The 17,576-nt window shown below is 40.9% G+C and overlaps 2 protein-coding genes across 2 annotated transcripts; one reads left to right on the top strand and one right to left on the bottom strand.

The window, feature by feature from the left end:
• Nucleotides 1–522: 522 nt before the first annotated feature.
• Nucleotides 523–11,619, top strand: LOC109868388 (calcium channel flower homolog). Its single transcript, XM_020457910.2, has 5 exons — nucleotides 523–1,155; nucleotides 6,566–6,638; nucleotides 6,765–6,890; nucleotides 7,045–7,152; nucleotides 7,540–11,619. The coding sequence occupies exons 1-5, from the start codon at nucleotides 1,050–1,052 to the stop codon at nucleotides 7,625–7,627; spliced, it is 501 nt and encodes a 166-aa protein (XP_020313499.1). The 5' UTR covers nucleotides 523–1,049; the 3' UTR covers nucleotides 7,628–11,619.
• Nucleotides 7,901–16,815, bottom strand: LOC109868114 (RNA exonuclease 4). Its single transcript, XM_020457561.2, has 8 exons — nucleotides 16,069–16,815; nucleotides 15,523–15,929; nucleotides 14,977–15,129; nucleotides 12,239–12,432; nucleotides 11,972–12,060; nucleotides 11,799–11,873; nucleotides 11,625–11,699; nucleotides 7,901–11,530 (listed from the first exon to the last, which is right to left on the bottom strand). The coding sequence occupies exons 1-8, from the start codon at nucleotides 16,282–16,284 to the stop codon at nucleotides 11,387–11,389; spliced, it is 1,353 nt and encodes a 450-aa protein (XP_020313150.1). The 5' UTR covers nucleotides 16,285–16,815; the 3' UTR covers nucleotides 7,901–11,386.
• Nucleotides 16,816–17,576: the final 761 nt, after the last annotated feature.

Genomic DNA, 17,576 nt, shown 5'->3' on the forward strand with positions numbered 1-17,576 from the left:
AAAGTGTTAAACAAATCAAAATATATTTTTTCCAAGACTGTTGCAAAAGCATTCCTCATGAAGCTGGTTGAGAGAATGTCTAGAGTATACAAAGCTGTCATCAAGGTAAAGGGTGGCTACTTTGAAGAATCTCAAATATAACGTATATTTTGATTTGTTTAACACTTTTTTGGTTACTACATGAATCCATATGTGTTATTTCCTAATTTTGATGTCTTCAATATTATTCTACAATGTAGAAAATAGTACAAAATAAAGGAAAACCGTTGAATGATTAGGTGCGGTAGCAGAGAGAACAGTCTATGACTAGGGTGGCTGGAGTCTTTGGCAAAAGTAGGAGCTTCATATGTCTCAGGCAAATCATAATTAAATACATAAATGCTCATAATTAATTAGGGATACAAATTTTACAAAAAAACATATTACAGGATGTTGTGTCGCTGCGCTGTGCAGCATCTACCGAACTGTTTGGATTGGAACACACCCACATGTAAACAAATAGTGACGTACACTATTTTAGTTCCACCCACAATGCAACGCGGACGAACCTGGGGGATCCTCCGAGAAGACGGGACAACAAAAAAAAGAACAGATTAGAGACAAGTTAAGACAAAGCAGGTCGTTAAAACGATAATTTGTGAATGGTGTAATTTAATAGTGGTAGCTCTAGCTGCCTAATTTTAAGAAAAAAAAATTGTTTAGTAAGTTCCAACTTTGTTAGTGGAGGTTAGCGGTGTGACAGAAGCCAGACTTTGCTTTGGCGACAGGGACAGCAGAGTTAGCCAGCTTCATAGCTAATGTTAGCTGTCAGCTATCTTGACAACAAACAATGCTCCGTTGATAACCATAGTTTGTTATTTAGCTAGCCAGAGTATAGACCGGATCAAAGATATCATTAAAACACACATCTCTGTGATTTCTTCAACTATCAACAAGACCATTGACGTTGGCTAACTAACGTTAGTTTTCCTTGTCCAAGTGAGCCACAGCCGGTAGTGGCTATTGTTAAATTAACTGAGGCGAGTCGCTGAATCATTTACTGGGTCAAAATGAACATCGACGAGGCGGCAGCTCCGAAACCTGTCACCGACGATGATGGTATGACATGGTGGTACCGATGGCTCTGTAAAATCGTTGGGGTCCTGGGCGGAGTATGTAAGTAAAAACTAACTAAGCGTTTTCATAACTACTGTGATTGACAGTCCAATTTGAATGTCTAATACACAGGGAGGTGATTTCCTACAGTCAACGTCCCACAAAAAGAGCTGTGACGCTAATATTTGTGTTAACTGTTTGGAATGGTAATCTGTGGCTTTCACTGAGTACTGGGCTCGTACCCCGTTTCATCGGTTCACACTCCATAGTTAAGGCTGTACAATAATTTTGTCTAATAAATCCACAGTGGAATCACCCAACTCAGCAAAACCCACAGATCACAACTATGTAGATTTTACTTATTCATTATTGTATTTATTTTTAAGTAATCTATCAATATTCCAACCTGTTTAGCATGATCTAGTCCAAATATGGCATTATTCCACTATTTTTTGGATCCGTTTCAACCCAACCTTTGTCTGGAATTTGGATACCTGTGTGAAGGTAGCTACAATATTGGAATTTGCTGGTCGCCTTCAAAATGAAAGTTCCCCATTGCAACTGAGCCAAACAGATCCAAATAGTGGAATAATGCCATATGTGGACTAGATCATGCTAAACCAGGTTGGAATGTTGTTACATAACTATTTATTTTCTTAAATAATCAATTAATTAAACGCTACATAGTTGTGATCTGTGGGTGTTGCTGAGTAGGGCGATACCCCATTTCATGGGTGCACACTCTATAGGTAAGGCTATATGTACAGTGCATGTGTATGCCCCCAATGCAATTATGCGGTCTAGTGCAGCCACAGTGGGATTATTTGACTGTTTATTGTCTAATTAATCTATATATTATGTAACTACATTCCAACCTTACTTAGCATTATCTAGACTGAATTATTCCACTATTTATGTCTGTTAGGATACATTTCAATGAGGAACTTTTTGTTTTCAAGGTGAACTGCAAATTCCACTATTGTGGCTAATCCTTATTGTCTCTACTTTAACACAGGTCAGTGGTTTCACCTGCTGACTTTAGGCTGATGGTATACACAGCCTGAATGTTGAATGCAATTACATTTGAACTTACTCTACCGGTTGTCTGTGGTGTTGGTCCTTCAGATGGTTGAAACTTGAGACAAAATATCCATATTTATTGGTCTGTATTTATCTATTTAGATCCAATATTTTCCAGACAATTCTGCTAATTTAATATATGGCAGATAGAACTTGTCTATCTAAGAAGATAGACCTTCTTCCACTTGCCTCCTCAATTTTTGCAGCAATGTTGCAATCATAAAAATAAATGTTTACATTTCTATCACCTGACACAGGCACAAAACCATGTAAATACTAGCTGACTTCAATTGACATGCGATGCATGCATACTCTCTCATGACTGAAGGCACGTGCACATGACGGAAGGGCATGCAATGACAGTGTGAGGCTATACTCTCTTTAGGAAGCTCTGCTGATCTGCTGTCTTTGAAATATTACAGTGTTTAGTTGAGGCCTTCAGTGTTCTTACTGAGCGCCTCTGTCTGCCCAGACAAAGCACTGCCACATCACTCTACCCCAGCATCTCTCTGTACAACAATAACCCATTAGTCACATGTTCACATTGTTCCTTACAGGAACTAAGAAGCTGGAAGTTGGCACGGTCTGTCTGCTCTCCTGGCTGTCACATATCTCCTTGTGTCATAGGCTTTCTGCTTGCCTGGCTGGCACAATAAGTCATAAGCTATGTTCAGTGATAGCTTCTATTTTATAATGTTAACTAGAGTAGAGTACTCAGTGCGAGACAGACAGAGGTGCTGTTTCTGCCTGCGTTGCAGTTCCCCAGCAGTAGGCCAATCACATCCCTGCCCTCCCTTCCCACCTATCCCTTCCCTGCTCGCTGTAGCTATGATTCCGGAGTAGTGGTCGCTGCATCACATTCACATACGGGGCCGCTGCATTTTAAATTGGCTCTGTATACTTCAGCATGCTGTTGAATCCGAGCTCAGGATAGGATATGTCCTACAGTGCCTTCAGAAAGTATTGACACCCCTTGACTTTTTACACATTTAGTTACAGCCTGAATTTAAAATGGATTAATTTGAGATTTTGTGTCACTGGCCTACACACAATAACCCATAATGTCAAAGTGGAATTAGTTTTACAAATTAATAAAAAATGAAAAGCTGAAATGTCTTGAGTCAATAAGAATGAACCCTTTGCTATGGTTTAGCCTGGATAAGTTCAGGAGTAAAATGTTGCTTAACAAGTCACATAATAAGTTGCATGGACTCACTCTGTGTGCAATAATAGTGTTTCTCATCTCTGTACCCCACACATACAATTATCTGTAAGGACCCTCCGTCGAGCAGTGAATTTCAAACACAGATTCAACCACTAAGACCAGGGAGGTTTTCCAATACCCCGCAACGAAGGGCACCTATTGGTAGATGAGTAAAAATAAAGAAATCAGACATTGAATATCCCTTTGAGCATGGAGAGGGTATTGATTACATTTTGATGGTGTATAAACACACCCAGTCACTACAAAGATACAGGCGTCCTTCCTAACTCAGTTGTCAGTGAGGAAATAAACCGCACTGGAATTTCACCATGAGGCCAATAGTGACTTTAAAGCAGTTACGTTGAATGGCTGTGATAGAATAAAAAACTGAAGATGGATGGATGGAACAGTGTAGTTACTTCACAATACTAATCTAATTGACAGAGTGAAAAAAGCCTGTACAGAATAAAAATATTCTAAAACACGCATCTTGTTTGCAACAAGGCACTGAATTAATACAACAACAACAAAAAAATGGCAACTTTTAGTCCTAAATACAAAAAAAGTGTTATGTTTGATGCAAATCCAATACACCACATTAGTGAGTACCACTCTCCATATTTTCAAGCATACTGCATAATGGTGGGTGTTGTTATGGGTATGCGGCTAATCATTAAGTAACTGGAGTTTTTTTGAAGATAAAAAAATAAATGGAGTGGAGCTAAGCACAGGCAAGATCCTAGACGAAAATCTGGTTGTCTGCTTTCCACCAGACACTGGGAGATTTAATTAATCTTTCAGCAGGACAATAACCTTAAAGACAAGGCCAAATATACACTGGAGTTGCTTACAAAAAGACGGTGAATCAAATCAAATGTATTTATATAGCCCTTCTTACATCAGCTGATATCTCAAAGTGCTGTACAGAAACCCAGCCTAAAACCCCAAACAGCAAGCAATGCAGGTGTAGAAGCACGGTGGCTAGGAAAAACTCCCTAGAAAGGCCAAAACTTAGAAAGGAACCAGGCTATGAGGGGTGGCCAGTCCTCTTCTGGCTGTGCCGGGTGGAGATTATAACAGAACATGGCCAAGATGTTCATAAATGACCAGCATGGTCAAATAATAATCACAGTAGTTGTCGAGGGTGCAACAAGTCAGCAACTCAGGAGTAAATGTCAGTTGGCTTTTCATAGCCGATCATTAAGAATATCTCTACCGCTCCTGCTGTCTCTAGAGAGTTGAAAACAGCAGGTCTGGGACAGGTAGCACGTCCGGTGAACAGGTCAGGGTTCCATAGCCCCAGGCAGAACAGTTGAAACTGGAGCAGCAGCACGGCCAGGTGGACTGGGGACAGCAAGGAGTCATCATGCCAGGTAGTCCTGAGGCATGGTCCTAGGGCTCAGGTCCTCAGAGAGAGAGAGAGAGAGAAAGAAAGAGAGAGAGAAAGAGAGAATTAGAGAGAGCATACTTATTGGATTCACACAGAACACCGGATAAGACAGGAGAAGTACTCCAGATATAACAAACTGACCCTAGCCCCCGACACAAACTACTGCAGCATAAATACTGGAGGCTGAGACAGGATGGGTCAGGAGACACTGTGGCCCCATCCGATGATAACAGGAAGGATATAACCCCACCCACTTTGCCAAAGCACAGCCCCCACACCACTAGAGGGATATCTTGAATGTTCCTGAGTTGGCATGTTACATGTTAAATCTACTGCAGAAATATATATGGCAAGACCTGAAAATGGTTGTCTAGCAATGATCAACAACCAATTTGACAGAGCTCGAAGAATCCTAAAAACAATAATGTGCAATTTGCACAATCCAGGTGTGGAAAGCTCTTAGAGACTTCCCCAGAAGACTCACAGCTGTAATAATTGCCAAATATACTTCAACAAAGTATTAATTCAGGGGCGTGAATAATTATGTAAATGAAATATGTCTGTATTTAATTTTCAATAAATGTGCAAAAATGTCTAAAAACACGTTTTCACTTAGTCATTGTGGGGTATTGTGTGTGTATATAGGTAAGGAAAATAATCTTATGTAACTCATTTTGAATTCAAGCTGTAACACAACAAAATATGGACTAAGTCAAGTGGTATGAATACTTTCTGAAGGCATTGTATATGATTCCTCTGACTTTATCTACTGCAGAGTAGACTGCATATGTGTGTCTCTGAGACTAGCAGTGCTTGTGTGTGTATGGCATGAGTGTGCTAGCTAGCCGAATGGTCTCATCTGGTACTGTGGGAGGTTGTTGCCAGTGGCAGCCATTTAATTTAATCACACTCGTATGGGATCTCCAGCCTGTCATTACTAGCATGAGGTTAGCGTGATGTTTCTCTCTTGATAGAAATCCTGTGCTGTGTTTTCAAGCTTGTAATGGTTTCAAACCAATAAAACTCTAGCCCCACTAGTTAATAATTTAACCAAAATCAAAGTTGGGTACAAAATACAATATGAGCTGTCTCAGCTTTGAGACACTAGTGGGCTGTGTGAATTCATTTATTCATTCAAGTGTGTGTGTGTGTGTGTGTGTGTGTGTGTGTGTGTGTGTGTGTGTGTGTGTGTGTGTGTGTGTGTGTGTGTGTGTGTGTGTGTGTGTGTGTGTGTGTGTGTGTGTGTGTGTACTACAGAGTACAATGGATGTCATGTGTGTAATTATCCCATCTTTTCATTGTCTGGGTCCCTTCCCATGCTCACAGTGTGGCCACTGGACTGGTAGCTGCACCCAGCAGAGCCAACCAGGCAATGTATATCAGGGACCTAGCAGGATCTTAGCATGGGGCCTGTAACCTCAGATTAATACTCATCTGTCTCCTGTTTGGCTCGTATTCTATGGCTCTCTGCCAGAGGAGAAGAGCTGATCCTCTGGTGCTCCTGCTATCAAAACCACTCATGTTTGTTTAAACTGAAATTTAGGCCCTTGTGGTTTCCAGTTAGGCTATATTTGATTTAAGTGTGGATGAATAACATCCCCAGTCAGGGTAATAGCACTGTTTGTCATATTTCTAAATTGGAACAAAGCCTCCTTTATTCTGGTAAATTGGTATTCATGGTGACCCTATATGCCTGAAGCGTCCACATGCATATTTATACCTGTTTGGACTTGATCTGGTTGCATTATCAGAACTGTAACATTGCATGTAATATGATATTTTCTCTCCCACTGAAGCATGTGCCATCTCAGGAGTGTGGATGTGTGTCACTGTCAACCCTTTAAACATCGCTGCTGGAGTATGGATGGTGTAAGTTTGTCTTGATCCTTAAGGCTTTAGATTTGCATACACGCCTACATATATTAGAGAGAGAGTGTGTGTGTGTGGTGTGTGTAAAGATCCATCACTGTGCTAATGTCCTCCTTCTTTTTCAAGGTTGAATGCCTTTGTGCTGTTCCTGTGTGAAGTTCCATTCTGCTGCCAGTTCATTGAGTTTGCAAACGCAGTGGCAGCTAGAGCTGACAAATTCAAGCCATGGCAGAAAGCCTTCTTCTACTGCGGGTAAGAACTGGACTGAGACCTGCTGTCTTCACATGACTCAGCTGTCCATTGTCTAGGCCTGCAATTTTAAATGACCATTTAACCAGTTGAAAAACATACTTCCAAGTTTTCTGTAATCAACCACTCAATCAAACCCTGTTTCTTGTATTTCCAGGATGGCACTGGTTCCCATATTCCTGAGCTTCTCCATCACCACTTTGTTTGGAAATGCCATTGCCTTCGCTACGGGAGTCCTCTATGGTCTCGTCTCACTGGGCAAAAAGTGAGGCTTTTCTATTCATACTTTTGTGATAAGATTTGAATATATGTGTGTAGGCCTACATAGTGTACTTGAGATTGAATTTGTTTCTTTCTCGCCCCTCTTTCTCACACTTTCTCCCCTTTCAGTTCAAATGAACATGCATTTTTAATCAACATTTAGATGTTTAGGTGTTATTAATCAGTAGTAAGATGCATTACATTTAAAATAATGTAACATCTTGTAACAGGAGATAACAGCTTCATTCCATACTCTCATTGTAACTTTGAGTGGCAAAAAGTAACCCTGTAAATGATCTCATTCAACATTATATCTAACATCTCCCCTTTCCTCTGTGGTGTCATGCTTTCGGCCCTGTTTCTCTCTTTTCCACCACTCTGTTTCTTTCAGGGGTGATGCGGTGAGTTACGCCAGGCTGAATCACCAGAAACTGGGGGATGAGGAGAAGCTGACCGGGACGACTGATGGGTCAATATAGTGACATGGCTCATCCCTCCGGTCTCACAGAGGAACACTATCCTTTATCAAGGGATAAAGATGTCAACCCCTCTCCCCCACCATCTCTTTTACCCCACCTCTCCCTCTCTGTTACTGGGTTTATTTATGCATCTAAACTGCTGCATCTTTAATGTCTTATTTGATGAAATGTGTCTGTATAGATTTGATGTAATTTGGTCCTTTTATAGTGTGAATTTAGTTTGACATTTTAGTTCATGTAAAGGTTTAGCGGTTGTTTTAATGTTTTTTTTTGTGTGCTGTTTTGTTGTCCTGGTTACTGGGGTATCCATTTTTTGCAAGTAGGAAAAGGAATGTACCATTTTAGCCAATCCGCCTTTCAGGAAACCTGGGCGATGGTGAAAGTGGAATTGTAGTTTTTGTTAAGGATTTTCCCAAGTCATCTTCCTCTGTTTGTGCCACCGGCAATTGGAAATTCGGCCATTGGGACAGTAATCCCAAATGTATATCCACCCAGTGTACCCAAAGATGGGAGTCCTCTTTTATATTGATTACTTGAGATATGAAGTAACCAATATTCAGTTTTCAACTGAACACTTTGAACAAACATTGACAACATTGCATGTTTACAGAGGACATAGGATTCACTGTGACATAGTTCTAACAACGGTTTTCAGTGCACAGATAAGATGGAACTATCTTATCAGCTTTTGGGGCATTCTACAAATTTGCTTGTAATCAAACAGTCACAGGTTGCTACAGGTTGTGTATATCATGAGAAGAAAAACAGATTAAGGGCTCAATTCAATACATCTCTCTGAAGTTCAGCGCTGTAGTGCAATTGAAATTCAAAGGTAATGTTCCCACTTTCGTGGAGACTGCATTCACGGTAAACGATGCACGTGTCGGCTCAATCGGAAACTACTTTAACATTTTAATCACGCTATAGCGCTGAACCTCTGCGATACGAATTGAATTAGGTTCTAAAGCACTATAGCCTTTCTTTAGGGCCCATCTATTGTTGTTCTCTTCTGGAACCTGAATTGACCTAGAACCCGGTTGATCTATGCCACTTCAGAATGTTTGTTTTCGACTCTACAAATCCTAGTGCGATCTAGCCTTCTGACCCATGGAAGCAGAATGTTAAAGTTTTAAGGACTGTGATGAGATAATGTCTTGATTCAGAGACTAATAGTGTTTAACACAGCACACAAAGCACATATTAGGCCTTTTCCTTAGTCAGATAGGAGATACAATCTTCTGTCCAACCTCTGATCACAGGTGAAATGTGTTCAGCAACATGCTGTTGTTTTTTTGGTTGACTCTTTTGGTGAAAAGTAATGCATAGAGTTAACTTGTTTGGCCACACCTCTTACAGTAGTGCATCTCGCACATTATCTCTGGATTGGAAAACATTTCAATCAGTAAAATGGTCACCCATGATTGGTTCTCAGTTAGGCATATTTTTATTTTCTATATACATCATACAGGGTAACTAGCAAGAACACTATTGAAGGTCACTTTAACCAATGCATAGGTACTATCCACATACACATACAAATGAACCAGCTTTTGTTAAACGGAATCAAACACTACAGGCACACAAGCGATATTATATCACTTAGAAATATATGGAACACTATTTAGGCTCATAGTTCAAAATAATATGCAACATAGGCGTGTTAGCAGCTATCTAATGTAGCTTCACAGTTAACTAGAGCGTTGGGCCAGTAACCGAAAGGTTGCTAGATTGAATCCCCGAGCTGACAAGGTAAAAATGTGTCTTTCTGCCCCTGAACAAGGCAGTTAACCTACTGTTCCTAGGGTGTCATTGTAAATAACAATTTGTTCTTAACTGACTTGCCTAGTTAAATAAAGGTTCAAAATATATATTTCAATAGTTTCAGATATTATGCATTTTACCAACATTTTCATTACTGTAACAGACCAAAAAAAGTTATAAACAAATCAATATTTTATTTTAACATTGCTCCCCTAATGAAAAGGCTTGAGTTAAACATAACACTGAAAATAAATATTTCAAATGAAATAACTTTTTCCCTATTTGAGCTCTTCAGCAATTTTGGTAATGAGAAGGCCAAATGGGGTACTCTAGATGATGCATAATGGATGAATAAAACCTGATTGGAGTTTTTACAGGAACTAGAACATTTTTTGACACATGTCCAGACACTATGTAATAAATATAGTTTAATGTAAACTTTGTTTTATTCAAATAAATTAAGCTTTATAAAATGACCTGAGAATTTAATCCGGGTGCATTTCGGGAATAAGATTTTGGGGTGAAAATGTGAAAAATTCGGGTAAATGTAAAATGGGTTTAAAACAAGACTCCTTCCCCAAAAGACATCTTGGTTCTCGGAATGATAGTCGATTTTGGCAGGTTCATCATGGTTTTGTAACTCAATTTGCTAGACATATTCTAAAAGAGATTCACCCCATATACAAGAGGGACACTAAGCCTTACCTCTGGGCACATACAAGTCCTTAATGGTTACACTATAGCGTTATGGAACAATGATCTAAAATATTTTTTACTTAACTGGGAAAGTCAGTTAAGAACAAATTTGTATTTACTATGACAGCTGGATGAGATACAGCCTGGATTTGAACCAGGGACTGTAGTGACACCTCTTGCGCTGAGATGCATTGCCTTAAACTGCTGCACCACTCTGGAACCTCAAACACTAACAGCTTGCCCCATGCAATAGGAATGAGTTTTGCAGCCCAGACCTCTAGTTTGCTTTAAAGTGTTTCTGTGTATTCTTCTGTTTAGTTATGTTGAATCGAAGTGAATTTAGTTTGTCTTTGTTGCTTTTTATGATGTAATGTACTATAAGGTCAAAATGAGCATACTAACTTGGTTGCTAGTTATATGGGGGTGCGTTTGTAAATTCACTCTGGAGTGCCAGAGCGCTTTGGGCGTCCGTAAATTCAGAGCGTTTTGCTCTGGCCAAGGAGTAGGGTTGATCCGAGCGTTCTGACCTTAACGGCAGTCAAACTATCCGGCTAAAATGAGCTAGCTAGATAGCTACTTCCATACAAAAATTAGAGAACACCTCACTCTGACCATTTTACTCACCCTAGCAGAGCTGTTTAGGCTTTTTTCATGTTATCCAGAGCATTGGTGACTAACTTTGCTGCAAATTTGCATTTTTGCCAACATTTACTGACACCAGTCATGTCGAACGTTCTTAAATTCATCAGTTATAGTAGATGGCCAGAGCAAATTTACGAACTCGCCCATGGTATTCTCTCCATATGGATCAACATTTTTCCTCCTAGTTATTACTTGTGATTTAAATATCTAACCTTTAATTCATGAAAAACTCTCAAATACAAAGGCAACACATAATCCAAACACTTGGAATTTAAACTGCAGATATTCAACATCAAGACATGGATGTTAAATCTGAAAAATACCACATTTTAAAACATTCGAACCAGAAAACTGATATAGCAATGAATGAAAGATCCATGCATAGTTAAAGCGGCACTAGGCTGTTTCTGATGACCAACTTTCTGAATGATTAGGGTTGAGTGGGATTTGAATAAAGTCCATATTAATTTGATCAAACCGTTTTGTGTAATCCTTATGGGTCACCAAGAGATTCCTCAATTCACTAAGACCTCACTCAAAGTGCAAGTTCACTTCTAAAAGAAACAATTGTTAATTCAATCAAGCCTCCTGTCCTGTGCCATCTAGTCAAGGGTGAGTCCTCAGTCCCATTACAGACTGATGCAGTTCAGTCAGTCAGGTTCATTTGTGTTTGGGTGATTTGGGCTTCCTTGGTTCCTTGGTCTTCTTGGTTAACTCCGGGTTGTTATGACTAGCCTTGATCTCTGCCTCCCAATGTTTCTTCACCACCGTGTACAACCTCATGGTCGCCTGGGCGTCTTGGACCTGCAACACATTCTCAGACATTGGCTACGGTTCACAGTTGTACTACTGTATATGTGAGCTACAAAATAAAAAGATTGATAAAAAGTTGACTTACGGATGAATGTTCTCCCTGTTGTACTTTGACACCGAGTATTTCTCTACACAGGAGTTTCAGAGAGGGCCGACCACTCTGAAAATAAAATAACATTATCTTCCTCTTATAGTGTTATTACAACCCCTTCAGTCACGCACATTAATACAAAATATCTGCCCACAAACCAGTCTTTACCTTCACAATTTTCTTGAAAGGTTTATACTTCTGGGTGTCTCGGATTCTCTTTTTTGGGTGATCCAAGAACAAAATCTGAAAAATGTTAGCATGGAAAGTATATGTAAATGTTGACAATGGTCAGGTTTTTAGTTAGAATGATAAACAATGCAAGTTACATCATAGTAGTGTACCTTGAGGTCATTGTGAATGGCGTGTCCCACAAGCGTTCTCCCCTGGAGGATCTCAGCCACCTCTTTCTGTACGGTCTTCACATTCTCACCTGCAGAATATAACAGACGACACAAAAGTCGCATTTGAAAACGACCTGCAGATAACTTCATCCTAAAAGAAGACTCTTTTGGTCTTTAGTGAGTTTGTTGCCGTTTCCAATGCTACCATAAGACCATATTAATATAGTGGTAAAATAATCACTAAGGAGGTCAGCTCATCATGCTTACCGTTTTTGATGTCATCTGGTCGGATGCCACTGACAGCTGTCCTGTAGTCCGTCACCTTCTCTGTGGGTTTGACGAATTTGTCATAGATGCACTTTCCAAACTGGTTGACAAGGGAGACCCGGGCTACGATGCTGTCCTCTCCATCTGGCCCCACACCCACCATCTCACAGTCCATAGCCACCGCCTTGGTCAGGCTGACATGTGCCATGATGAACAGGGAAAGAAAAAGCCTTGGTCACACCTGGTACTTGACTTGAAGCTTGACCCCCCCCCCCCCCCCCCCCCCCCACATTCCCTAGGTTTTTTAGCCCATTGATTTTGTAGTAATGTTCGAGTCACTCATATCACATAAAAACACAGTTTACAATTGCAAGACAGAGCTTTAAAACTGCACGTTTTTCTCTGCAACTCATGACAACATGTGTAGAACTGCAGGAAATAAGCTTTAAACCTGCAAACTAGAGGGGTGTTAACAGTTTGTATTATTAACAGTGCTTGTGCCCATAGAAATAGGAGGACGCAGGACGTTTCCCAATGCTGGAAGGGGGGCCTGAGTGAAAACGTTTGAGAACCCCGGCACTAGATAGCAGTAGGAGGTCACATGACATCTCTTGGCCACTTGAAACCAGAGGTGTCTAGTTTGGGTAGTGAGTCACTGTGCCCAACTGGCTGAACGGGTTTTCAAATCTGACATAAAATGAATGTAGCAAACAGGGCTTTCAAGTTTTGGAGTCATTTTTATTTTAAAAATAAGGACACCAATAGGTGAAGAAACATCAAACTTCTATTCCCAGCTAGCTAAACAGCACATACAAGGTAATGTGGGAGAAGGAAATGCATTTCTTTACAATGACAATCAGGTGTACCCTTCATGCATATTAAAAAGGTGACTTGACCTACATTGCATAATCTATGAATATGTCCACAGGGCATCATTTATGGGCTTTATGGGGTGGGGATTCTTATGACATTGCCAGGAGTAAGATTCTAGTACGATTTCCAAAAAACAACCTGTTAAACTCTTATGTGGTTAAACTCAGTGGTTCTCAACTGGTTTTGCTTCGGTTCTCAACTGGTTTTGCTTCGGGACCCAAATTGAACCAGTTTGTCTGTCACGAACCAATACTCACATCATGAAAAATAATTATTTTTAATGCTGTAGTGATATACTCAATCAAGGAGCTGTATGCACTCCAACCAGAGAAAGTGGAGCGGTGTCTCCCGACCCCTCCTGTCCCAGCCTCTAGTATTCATGCTTCAGTAGTTTGTATCGGGGGGCTAGGGTCAGTCTGTTATATCTGACTATTTCTCCTGTCTTATCCGATGTCCTGTGTGAATTTAAGTATGCTCTCTCGAATTCCCTCTCGGAGGAGGACCTGAACCCTAGGATAATGCCCCAGGACTACCTGGCCTGATGCCTCCTTGCTGTCCCCAGTCCACCTGGCCGTGCTACTGCTCCAGTTTCAACTGTTCTGACTGCGGCTATGGAACTCTGACCTGTTCACCGGACGTCCTATCTGTCCCAGACCTGCTGTTTTCAACTCTCTAGAGACAGCAGGAGCGGTAGAGATACTCTGAATGATAGGAGTAAATAGCCTGAGGTGCTGACCTGTTGCATCCTCAACAACCACTGTGATTATTATTATTTGACCCTGCTGATCATCTAACATTTGAACATCTTGGCCATGTTCTGTTATAATCTCCACCCGGCACAGCCAGAAGAGGACTGGCCACCCCTCATAGCCTGGTTCCTCTCTAGGTTTCTTCCTAGGGAGTTTTTCCTAGCCACCGTGCTTCTACACCTGCATTGCGTGCTGTTTGGGGTTTTAGGCTGGGTTTCTGTACAGCACTTTGAGATATCAGCTGATGTAAGAAGGGCTTTATAAATACATTTGGTGTGAGAGTGTGGAACAGTCAGAGAAAATGCAAGCCTTCATCATGGGGGGGACGTGCGCCCACTCCCCAACAAGGTAGATGAGCTGTACGCAAACATTCAATGCCAACAGGACTTTTACGATGTGAGCTTTCCTTCTTTCATCAAAACTTGGCATAGGGAGGATACACTTGTTGAATCAGTGACTTTGGATGGGTTCTCTGCATTGCGCTTGGATAGTGACTGCCACAGTACGAGTAATTACTCAGACTGTGGACCAGTTGAGGAAACAGTTCAAATGGACAAATGCCAGGAAGGCTGTTGGACCGGATAGAATCAGACCCGGGTGCTCAGTGACTGTACTGCGCAGGTGAGCGGCATCCTGCACTTTATCTTCATGCAGTCACTGTCTACCTCTACTGTACCTACACAATGGAAATCCCCCTGCATTGTGCCTGTTCCCAAAAACACCAAGGGCAGGGCCTAAACAACTTCAAGCCTGTTGCACTCACTTCCCAGCTGATGAAGGTATTTGAGAGAGTGGTCCTAGCACAACTAAAGCAGCAGGTGCTCCGGGTTTCTTTACCCCCCCACAGTTTGCCTACCAGGCCAAGATAGGTGTGGAATATGCACTGCTGTTCATGTAGCACAATGCTGCTAATAGCTCTATATTGAAAACACTGCAATACTGTGAAGGAAAATTATTGAGATTAAAATGAAGTAAAAATGTAAATTCATTATAATTGACACACTTTCTACCTGGTTTAAGTTCAGACTGGAGTATTTTTTCATTAAAAAAACAAAAAAAACTCAACACTTGCAACCCATTCAAAAACCACCAGTTGAGAATCGCTGCCTAACTTACCCCTCAAATGCCCTGTCCTTAACCAGCGCGCTCTCTGTGGTCTGGGCATCTGTCTTCCGAGTGCCTTGGATCTTCCTCATGATATCGGCTGCCTCTGTTCCCACTGTGGCCTCAATGTCGTCAGGGTCCACATCATCAAACCACATGTCCGATCTATTGGAGGACAGATATGCATTAACCATCACATACATTAACCAACACTGAGGTGCCTGTGGAAATAATATCTGATAATCTGGTAGGTTTGGATGCAAGTTTGACAATTGACTCCAGAAATGACTAAACACAGACAAACCACACACATGCTTTTTTACAACAGTGAGAAGTTCTTGAAGTCAACACCTCAATAGTCACACTTACTTGCCGGTATTCATTTTGGGTGCCTGTACTGTTTATATTTAGGTGCAGAAACTCTGCAACACCTTTGAGCTGATATTCTATAAAAGATGTGCAGAAACTCAAGCAGTAGAACATTGGAGGTGCTGGTACTTAGTTCTGGTAAGCTCCTGCCCAAGTCAAGGCAATATTGGTAACACTGGACAGACTTACTCAGTGGGTTTCTTTTCCTCCACTTCTACTTTCTTCTTCTTCAACTGTGCATTGCTGTCTATCTGGACACTGCTCTGTTTCCTCTTCTTGGCTTTGGGCTGTTCTGTCCCCGATCGTCCTGGATCTATCCCATTCACCTGAGTTTTACTAGGAACAGAACTGTCCTTCCATGCTTTCCCACTGTTAACCTGCTTGGGCTTAGTTGCCTTGGCATCAGTCACTGTCTTTGATAAGTTCTTAGCAGGCTTCTTATGCACCACCGCCACCTCCTTCGGAATGTCTTTAGTTTGTTTCTTATGAGTCTCGTCCTTCTTTGAAATGTCTTTGGTGGGTTTCTTAGGGACTTCCTTCTTTGAGTTCTGCTGAAACAGTTGTCTTTTCACAGGAGGGGGGTTGGATTTGAACACCTGCAAATAGAGAGAGCTCTAATAACACCACATTTTTGACAGGGATGACAGTGGTACTAATGCATTCAAGTCTGTCATCTATCCAAAAATCTGTATCACAACATGCCATTTCTGACTTAAGTCATAACCAAGTCCTTACCTCTAGTAACGTTTTCCAGTTGGTTGAAAACTGTTGGGCATCTTTCGGGGGAAGCAACGCCTTGGCTTTACCTTGATCTTTTGAAATGGGCTCTTTTTTCTTGGTGTGTTGATAAAACGTTTTCTTTAGAGGTTTCTTTTTCGTTTGACTCTGACTGGATTTTGGCATTTTAGAAGCAGCAGAGTCCGTTTTCTCTGGTTTGACTTTACACATCATGTCTCGATGGCTGTGAGCTTTGCTTTTGAAAATCTTGCTGTAAACTCGGTTCTGATTTCTTGGTGGGAAGCAGAGTGAGAGTAATGACAGCCAGGACTTCCACTTTATACTCTTAATATCTCATTAAAAAAAGTTAACCTTGCTAAATGACTAGCTTTTGACAGACCAATATACTTCAAACGTTATGTAGCTCAGTAAGTTAGCTACTTGCTATAAGTTTACTAGCTCTGCTAACATGTGATCAGAAGCTCAAACATTAACGAATTCGCTAACTTTAGCTACATTTGCTAAGTAACAATAACATAACTAATCGGTACTCATGGTTTAAACAGGAATATTTCACCTCTATAAAGAGCTAAATGAATAATTACAACGCCGCAACAATCGTTATGCTGTACACAATTAGAGATCCAACGTTACACATTTTTCTCCACGCCATGCTGAAATGTGTACTTCGGAAATGTGTCACAAGTGTGAATGTCCGAAAGGAAACACGTCCACGGTTGCGCTTGGTTCCTAGATTAAGGAGTTCATTCCCTTCATCCTGAATTATGTTGCTTAATATAAACTATTCTACCAATAAAAACTGTAATCAATGATGTTGGTTGAAAATCTATACATAATATCCAGTAAGGTGACAAGCACACAAAAGAGAACCAACCAGTGACAAGAGGGGATTGCGTTGAAAGGTCTTGCACTAAAATACTTCAACACAAGGGGGCAGTGTTGTCTAATTGATTAATCACTTTCGTCCTGGTTTCAGAACAATACACCCAAATCACAACATACAAGACAATAAATGTAGACCTACATTTGAAGTTGCAAACATTATTTTTATACATCAGAAACGTTATCACCTTGATAATGGCCAATATATTGTAATATATGGCACATTTATAAGATTATGAATTGTTATTACTGATTTGTTACTCAAGAATTCCATTTGTCAAATCGCTCGGGGCACGCATACTCTCGTTCAGGCAAATTAGAAATAAGTGCACTCAGGCTATCCGGAAGGCCAAAGTTAGTTACTTTAAGGAGGAGTTCTCTCACTGGAAAATGGTTAAATACCTGGAGAATAAACCCTCCTCCACACAGCTGCCCATGTCCCTTAATGTTGATGATGTGGTTGTTACTGACAAGGAGCACATGGCTGAGCACTTTAATCACCACTTCATTAAGTCAGGATTCCTATTTGACTCAGCCATGCCTCCTTGCCCGTCCAACATTTCCTCATCTCCCACCCCTTCTAATGCGACTATCCCTGATGCTCCTCCCCCTTTCCCCCCTGC

Source organism: Oncorhynchus kisutch, linkage group LG23 (genome assembly GCF_002021735.2).
Source record: "Oncorhynchus kisutch isolate 150728-3 linkage group LG23, Okis_V2, whole genome shotgun sequence".
Lineage (NCBI taxonomy): Eukaryota > Metazoa > Chordata > Actinopteri > Salmoniformes > Salmonidae > Oncorhynchus > Oncorhynchus kisutch.